We start from the raw sequence: 9459 nt of genomic DNA on the forward strand, positions 1-9459 counted from the left end.
TAATCCCAGCACTCAGGAAGCAGAGGGGCGGATCACAATGAGTTTGAGGTCTACAGAGCGAGTTCCAGGACAGACAGGGAGACAGGGCTACACAGGGAAACCCTGTCTCAAGAAAACAACAAAAAGTGTAAAGGGAGCATACAGCATACCACTTAGGGGAAACCTGGTGCCATCTGTGCCAATGTACACCCTACTCAATCAATGTACAGCTTTGCCTTTTAAACCAGTTTTGACACTTCCTAAGAATTTAAGCAGGAGCCTTCAGATTAATCTTAAAACATCATTCTCCCTACGCCATTTTTCAAAGAATCCACAAATTCTTACTGGCATTCACCAACTGTCGCCTATTCTCTTCCGTATTCTCTGCATCAGCTATCAAACATCTAACCAATACCCTGCTTTTCTATTTCTGTGATAAACACCATTACCAAAAGCAACCTAAAGAGGAAAGGGTTTACTTCAGCTTATCATCATGAAGGGAAGTTCAGGCAGGAACCTGGAGACAGAAAAAGAAGCACAGACCAAGAAAGATCACTACTTACTGGCTTGCCTCCCATGGCTTGGACAGTCTGCTTTCTTATACAACCTGCCCTGGGATAGTGCTGCCCACAGTGTGTTGGATCCTCCCAAATCAACTGTTAATCAAGAAAATGCCCCGCAAACTTTCCTATAGGCCAATCTAATGGAAACATTTTCTCAATAGGGGTTCCTGCCTTCTTTCCGGTTGTCTCTAGCGTGTATAAAGTTGACAAAAAAATAAACAAAAGAAAAGAGCAGGGGGCTGGAGAGATGGCTCAGTGGTTAAGAGCACTGTCTGCTCTTCCAGAGGTCCTGAGTTCAATTCCCAGCAACCACATGGTGGTTCACAACCATCTGTAATGAGATCTGGCGCCCACTTCTGGCATGCGGGCATATATGGAGGCAGAATGTTGTATACATAATAAATAATAAATTAAAAAAAAAACAGCAAAAACAAAAAACAAACCAGTAAAACTGACCCCTTGTCAACTTGGCATACAAATACATCACTATTAAACCATAACCTTTCTTTTCTTGTTTATCTCTAAGCTCTCATGTTACTATCACAATATACAATATAATTTTTTAAAGTCCCTTCATTTTTGTTTTTGTTTGGCTTGGTTTTTCCTTTAGATTTGGTTTTATTTAGGGGAGAGGTTGCAAGGGCAGAGAGAGGCCTGGAGGGACAGGAGGATAAATGGGATCAGAACGAATGATGTGGAATTCACAAAGAATCAAGAAAAGTAAAAAAATTTAAAAAATTTCAACACTGTACAAGTTCAGGCTCTTCAAAATAGTCAACCTCTCTTTAAAAATCCAAAGTATCTCAACTGTGGCTTCTGTAAAATCAAAAGTAAGTTACATATTTCATATTCCAAGAGGGAAGAACCAGGGCAGTTACAATTAAATCAAAGCAAAACCAACATCCAGCACTGTAAATTAAATCCTATTAGCCCCATGACATGGTATTCGATAATGACTTCCCGGGCTCCAAAGAGCTTAGACAGCCCACTTTTCTGACTGTCATTCACAGCACACAAAGCTCATCCCACAGGCTCAGGCTAGCTCCAGTCCACAGCTACTGGAGTTTGTGGTGGTCACTCCATATTTCTGACGTCTCCGACATGTTGGGGTTCTCCACTACAACTGAGGCTGAACCTTCTCCAATGAACTGCCTGACCTCTCGGCATGGCCTCTCATCCTGTCACCTGGCGCCAAACCTCAGCAGCTCTCCATGACCCTTCACGTGGGAGTATCCGCTTAAGATGCAGCCTTAGCCATTCTCTGGACTGCAGCTTCTGCGTGCTGACCCTAAGGAAACACCTTGCAGATTTCACTTCAGTGACTCCAGTCTCATATTCATCATTGCTGATACTTCGGCAACAGCTAACCAGCATCAACACCCACTGAAGAAATGGTTTTACTTCACTGGTACCAGTCTCTAGTAAATCAGAGCTGACTCTTAAGCCCCAGCTGCCAAAACCACAGATTCTTAATTCAAAATATCACACAAATAGCCTCAATAGAGTCTTTGAGGGACACTCAAACTTCCCAAGTCAGCTTCCTATCATCTATCTGCACCTCTCTCAACATTCTTATCTTCCAAGATCACCTACAGCAGTCCATTAATCTCTGAGCATTCAAGGGCTTTTCCTTTTTTTTTTAATATTTATTTATTTTTTATATATACAATATTCTGTCTGTGTGTATACCTGAAGGCCAGAAGAGGGCGCCAGGCCTCTTTACAGATGTTTGTGAGCCACCATGTGGTTGCTGGGAATTGAACTCAGGACCTTTGGAAGAACAGGCAATGCTCTTAATCACTGAGCCATCTCTCCAGCCCTCAAGGGCTTTTCCAATCGGAGTTCCAAACACAATCCTCCCAAACAACATGATCAGGTGTATCACAGCAACAGTCCAATCTCTGGTACCAGCTTCTTCCCTAGTTTGCTTTCTATTGCTATCATAATGAATACCATGACCAAAAGCAACTTAGGGAAGACAGGGTTTGTTTCATACCACGGCTTACTGTGCATCATGAAGGGAAGCTTGAGCAGGAATCTGGAAGCAGGAACTAAAGCAGAGACGATGGAGGATCAGCGCTTACTGCTTTGCCCTCCGAGGCTTGCCCAGGGCCACCTGCCAAAGGTGGCACTGCCCACAGTGGGCTAGATCCTCCTACATCGACCATCAACCTAGAAAATGCCCCACAGACTTTTCCGACATTTTCTCTTCTGAGATGACCCTAGCTTGTGTCAGGTGACAAGACTAGCCAGCACAACTAAGCAAAGTTTTCTTCATACTTGCCACTGCTTCCACTCCCAATCTAGCCAAACAGATACATGGCCATGCCTACGGGGAGCGAATCACCTCGTGTGCACACTACTTCATTTACATGCTCTCCAATTTCTCCACTCCTTCCTCCACTGCACAGATTTTCTATCCCTTCAAAAACCACAAATTCCATAGATATTATGGATCTTGTCACTTCCCAGACATCTAAGGATTGCCTTCCCCTTTAAATTTTTTAAAGGTGAAACATGTAATCTCTTCCACCCTGAAAAAGCTCTCCCTCTACTCTAGGTACCGCATTATCCTAAAAGTTCTCATCCCTTCCACCTTAAACAGTCTTCTTGGGCTACAAATGGCTCAGCAATTAAGAGAACAGAGAACCAGAATTCAATTCTCATCACCCATATGGTGGCTCACAACTGTCTGTAACTCCAGTCCCAGGGGGCCCGCTGTGGGTACCAGGAACACATGCGATGCACAAACATAAATTCAGGTAAAACACCCATAGACATTTAAAAAAAAATGTTTTACTCTTCTTAGGGCGCTGGGAGTATAGCTCAGTTGGTAGTTTGCCTGACACTCACAAGGCCCTGGGTTTGAGCCCCAACACTGCATAAACTAGATAGGGGAGCAAATGCCTATAATTCTAGCCCTTGAGAAGTCGAGGTAGGAAGATCTGAAGCTCAAAGTCATTCTTGGTTACATGAGATTAAGGCTAATTTGGAATATATGAAACTCTGTAGGTAGGTAGGTAGATACAGACAAACAGACTTAAAAAAATATTGAAAAATATCTCCCTGGTGGCCTAAAATTTCATCCTTTAACATGGCTTCTGCCTCATTATTTCTTTAAAAGTATTTTTAGAAGGAATATTTTCTTAGGTCTCAGTCTTCTGTTAATGCACAGTATCAAGTATGAGGATTATGGACAATCACTCCTTACTAAAGTGTTCTCTTTCAGTGGGTCTTCATTTAAGTTTTCCTTTGCTTCTTCCTGTCAGCTTCTATTTCAGTTGTTTAGGATAGCTCTGCTCTCTCTCTCTCTCTCTCTCTCTCTCTCTCTCTCTCTCTTTCTCTCGGTTTTTCGAGACAGGGTTTCTCTGTAACTTTGGAGCCTGTCCTGGAACTAGCTCTTATAGACCAGGCTGGCCTCAAACTCACAGAGATCCGCCTGCCTCTGCCTCCCGAGTGCTGGGATTAAAGATGTTGCACCACCACTGCCCAGCCCTCTGCGTCTCTTAAAGGTCCTGAGAGATTAACTTGCTCAAGGTGACATAGCTTAGACTGGAAACTGGAAACACAGTGACTTTACATATAACACCATTGCACTCCATTTTAGGGTCTGCTCAATGACTCTACCACTGCAGTTACACAGCCCCAAATTATGTCCTCTTCTGACCTCTAAGGGCTCCAGGCACACACATGGTATACATGCATTCATGCAGACAAAACATTCATTCACAGAAAATTTAAAAATCTAAAGTAAACAAATAAATTTTTAATGGGATTGGAGTGTAGATTCAGTTTCAGACCAAGAAATTGAATATTTCTAAGTTCTTAGAATTTATATACAAGTAAGTACAAAATGATTTATTTTTATTACTCTAAGGACCTATGATCACACCATTAATTTGTATGTGTACATAAAAAGGAAATTAATCCCTAATATATTCAATGAAGCACTGATCAGACCACTGGATTTTAGTAAAAAAAAATAGTAATTCAATACAAATTCTCTTAATTTTTAATATAAGTCTGCCTTCTGATAACTTGTATTTGTCTAAGGTTTCTGCTTCTAAGCAAATCACCTTACTACTAAACTAGGAAATCAGCACATATTAGTGTCCTCACTGTAGCTGGACTGTGGTCTTTCTGTTCAGCATCATGTAACAGTAAACAACGTAAAGCAATACTCTGAAACAGCCCGCACCTCACTCTCTAAGCTTTCCTTTCTGTAGTAAGCTGGTGCAACAGGTACATGGCAAGCCAGACCAACCATTGTGCTAAGACCAATCCCACGAGGACAGAACCAACTCTGCAATTTGTCATCTGGCCTACACAAACACATGCACACATGCACGCACCTGCACACACACACAATTAAATAAATGTAATCCTGGAGGTATCCAGGAGATATTGCCAACATTTCAAAAAGGCTAAATACAAATTATATATACAAAGAAATAAAATTCTGTTAACTAAATAACAAATAATAAATACAAACTGATAAATCTTTTTTTTTTTTTGGTTTTTTTGAGACAGGGTTTCTCTGTGGATCTTTGGAACCTGTTTAGAACTTGTTCTGTATATCAGGCTGGTCTTGAACTCACAGAGATCTGCCTGCCTCTGCATCCTGAGTGGTGGGATTAAAGGCGTGCACCACCACCAACTGACTCAAATTGATAAATCTTTGATGGCATCATTTCACCATAATATTTCTCTAAACAGGTCTAGCACTCATTCATATATTCAAGACTTACTACGATGGCTATGTACTATAATAGATCATGGATGAAGTCCTACAGAGGCACAATGGAAAGAATCCGTTTGGGATAAAAAGGTGTGGCACAAGTTAACATCTATATGCAAGTATTATAAAAGGTAATTCAGTTCTGGAGGCTGAAGGTATTTGATATGCTTGTTTCTGGATACAAAAACATCACAGAAATTAAAGATCTAAGTTTTACCATCTTTATTTTAAAGTAACAAAAATGAAAGACTTTTTCTTCAGAAGTCAAACTGACAATGTGGTAGTGCACACCTATAATCCCAGCAACTCAGAATCAACCTAGCCTACATAGTTAGTTTTAGACCAGCCAGAGTTAGAGAGCACCCCCACCAAAAGAAAAAATTAAAAAAAAAAAAATCCCATCTGAAACTTCAGTACATAAAAAAAAAGTTAAAGGGGGATAAAAAGGGGAAGGTTGGGATTTAACAAAGAACATGAGACAGAGATGCAACAATTTACTCACTGTGACTCTTAAGTGTCATCTCTGTCAATTGGGCGGTGGTGCCGCACTTAATCCCAGCACTGGGGAGGCAGAGGCAGGCGGATCTCTGTGAGTTCAAGGCCAGCCTGATTCCACGAGAGAGAAACCCTGTCTTAAAAAAAAAAAAAAAAAAGGTGTTATCTCTGTTCTTTTTTGTATGTTCTTTACTCAGAGTAACTTTTTAAAGAATTATCCCTGCCTTTTTTTGTTTGGTTTGGGCTTTTTTGTGGATTTTTGCTTGTTTGTTTGAGACAGTGTTTCTCTGTGTAACCCTGGCTTTCCTGGAACTTGATTTGTAGAGCAGGCTGGTCTTGAACTCAGCGATCCTCCTGCCTCTGCCTCCTGAGTGCTGGGATTAAAGTTGTGCGTCCCCACATCCAGCTGCATTCTCTCTTTTTTGAAGTATTCCTTTTCCTTGTACCACAAACTAGCTCAGGAGTTTATTCAGGTTGGGTCTGAGTCACCATTCATTACAGATGACTGGAACACCGGAGGATTAGAAGGGATCTTACAAGCCACCATTCAACCAATTGAGGTCCAAGCCCTTTCTCATACACTTTTGGAAGAAGCTATCTGACTCCTCTAGCGTATCACTTCCTACTGTTGTAGGAGGCCACTAGTTAGTTCCCGGCTGCTCAGTCCCGAAATAATACAGAAACCATATTATTTGTAATACTGTTTGGCCAATAGCTTAAGTATATTTCTGGCTAACACTTACATCCTCAAACTAGCCCATCTCCATTAATCTGTGTATCGCCATGTGGCTGTGGCTTACCGGCAACTTTTCGGCACATTTCTGGCGGCAGCTCCATAGCTTCTCCTTGACTCCACCTTCTTTATCCCAGCATTCAGTTTAGTTTTCCCCACCTACCTCTACTCTGCCCTATCAGGCCAAGCCAGTTTCTTATTTCATTAACCAATAAAAGCAACACATATCCTACTTTATTTTTTAATCTACTCTAACATATATACTTCTGTTAGGCATTCTATAAACTTTAGGTCCCTGATTTTGCTTCCCCTTCCCTAGTTCGTTTTTTGAGCCAGGGTCTTATGTATCCCAAGCTATATAAGCAAGGATGACTCCTGACTTCTGATTCTCCTCCCTCCACCTCCCCAGTGCTGGGATTAAAGGGGTACCCTGCCATGCCCCACTCTCATTTTCCTTTTTTAAATGTCTATATCCTCCTACACTGTGAGTTTAATCATATTAGTATGCCACCTTGGGCAAAATGTTATTTATTGTAATATATATGACCAATGTGCAGAAATGCTACCTTGGCACCTGGCACACATAGTTAGTAATCATTTCTTAAGTAAATTTGCAAAAAAAAATAAGGCCAATGAACACATTTAAAGCAACAAAACAGCATCTGACATTGAGCTATTATTAGGTAACTTTGGAAGAACAGGAAACAAAAAAACACTAAAGCCTGTATTGACAATTTAATCTGAGAGGCAAAAACCAAGCAACATTATTACTTTCTATGTGTTCACTTACATGTTACAATTACATCTTTGACAAGAAAAGTTAACCCTAATTTATAAAGATACCTTGACCTGACCCTGACGGGAGGGAGGGAGGGAGGGAGGGAGGGAGGGAGGGAGGGAGGGAGGGAGAGAGAGAGAGAGAGAGATATTAAACTGGTCTTGAAGTGGGGGCTGTGTCACTGTTTTCTGGACCTGAGTTTCAGTTTGTAAAACAGGAGAACAGGAGTTGGGGAAAGTAGAAAAGATGATCTCTAGGCTTCTTTTCTGCTCTTTAACACACTGTAGGCTTATAATAAATTTCAACCTAGATTACTTAGGCTTCTAACTCAACATGAATAAGAACCTCATAAAATATCAGCAAACAGAGCAACTGGCTTTTATGTCAGATGACCAGTCTCATTCAAGCTCCGATATTATTTAGCTGCCTAATTCTAAGAAAGAAAACCTCTCTGGGCTTCAATTTCCTCAGCCAGTAAAGCAAAGCTGTTAGATAATATGAACTACTTTCAAATACAAGATAGCCACATTTTTGGAAACAAACTATCATGCTTATCCAGGTGGAGACTGTGTTACCATTTATTACAGATTGAAACACGGGATTAGACAGGATTTTACAAGCCTACCATTCACCAATTGAGGCCCAAGTCCTCTTTAATACATTTTTTTTTTTAAAGAAGTCGTCTAGCCATTCTAGTTATGGCGAACTACCCACAGTCACAAGCCACTCCATCTTAGACCAGCTATGCTGTAAAAGTTCTTTTATTAAGGCCACACCATCCTCTTCATAAATTTCACTCCGTTTTACCTCTTTTCCTTACGGGACTCTCATATATCTTTGGATTGAAACAGAATAGAAATAACAGTCACATCTCAAATAGCCTCTTTTCCAAAATTAAGATCGCCAACTGTCAAACTTTCCTGGTATCGCACCAAATCCCCCTTATCATCCATCCTGTCTTCCCAATGAAAACCTCAGTTCTTACTTTAAGGAAAGTCAAAATTAGCCGGGCGATAGTGGCGCACACCTTTAATCCATCACTCGGGAGGCAGAGGCAGGCGGATCTGTGAGTTCGAGGCCAGCCTGGTCTACAGAGTTAGTTCCAGGACAGCCAGAGCTACACAGAGACTTCTTTGGAACACCCCAAATTGCCCTTGCCACCTGCACCCAAGCACACATTTAGAATGAGAGTAATAACGCCCTGTTGCTCCTCCGGGGAGACTCGGAGACCAGAAGTCATGGCAGCACCAACCGAAGCCCGCACCCTGTTCTCCCCAGTCCGAGCCTCGTCCCTCACCGGTACTGCTTGGGGTCGCTGGGAGACTTAATGATCTCAGGGTCGCCGGCATTACTGTGAGACCCGCTCCGTCCCTCCTCCTCAGATTCATCCGCTCCTAAACGAGCAACCCGGCCGCTCTCGCCCGAGTCCTGTCCATTGGGTTGCAGGTCTGGGCAGCTGCAGGTGGACTTCGCCTTGTTTCTTCCCGGCATGGTCAGCGTGGGAACGGGTCTCGCAGATTCTTCACACAGACCCCGTGCTCCGGTCCGCCCCAGAGCCGTCAGCTCCCGCCCGGCCTCACACCACAACTTCCTCCCGGTGGCACAGACTGCAGCAACCGTGACTCTCCTCAGCATTCACCAGCAAGTCGTGGCGCTGGACATCCCGCTCCCCAGGCCCACCTCCTCCTCCTACTCCTCCAGCCACTCCTCCTCCTCCGCGTCCCAGGGGCGGCGGCGGCGGCGGCGGCCGGCGTTGTTGCTGCCGCAGCCGCTGGGGAGGACAGGCCTGAACCCCTCCTCCAACCCAACCTCGCTCACACCGACTTCCTTCATCCCACCCTCCTGACAGCCAATGACGCTGTGGATTCTAGCCAGTCACAAGGCGGAACAGACGTCACGTTTGCCCAATTAGCCAATGGGAGCCGGGAAGGAGAGGGACCAATAGGAACCGGCCGGGTTCCTGACGCACCCAAAGAGCATTTCGAAACATGACGTGGGCGGGGCGAAGGGAAAGAGGCGGAAGATGACGGGAGAAGGTTGGCTGCGTTTGTGACGTGCGCCGGCGACTACGTTAGGAAAACCGCGTAGCGCTCCGCGGCTCTGAGAAAATATTCCCCAGCGAGACGACGCCGGAGTGAGCCGCGATAGTGGGGCCTGAATTTCCTCTTCATTT

At 43.4% G+C, this 9459-nt stretch overlaps 1 protein-coding gene across 1 annotated transcript in view; it reads right to left on the reverse strand.

The window, feature by feature from the left end:
* The window catches only part of Nrdc (nardilysin convertase), a 71998-nt gene extending 62897 nt beyond the window's left edge, over window positions 1-9101 (reverse strand). The window contains exon 1 of the mRNA XM_041651693.1: window positions 8584-9101. Coding sequence (XP_041507627.1) covers window positions 8584-8921 — 338 coding nt within the window. The 5' untranslated portion in view covers window positions 8922-9101. The remainder of the gene's footprint in view (window positions 1-8583) is intronic.
* Between the last annotated feature and the right edge of the window lie 358 nt (window positions 9102-9459).

This window comes from Microtus oregoni, unplaced genomic scaffold (genome assembly GCF_018167655.1).
Source record: "Microtus oregoni isolate MIOR12 unplaced genomic scaffold, Mior012 000005F_ref0000423, whole genome shotgun sequence".
Taxonomy (NCBI): Eukaryota; Metazoa; Chordata; class Mammalia; order Rodentia; family Cricetidae; genus Microtus; species Microtus oregoni.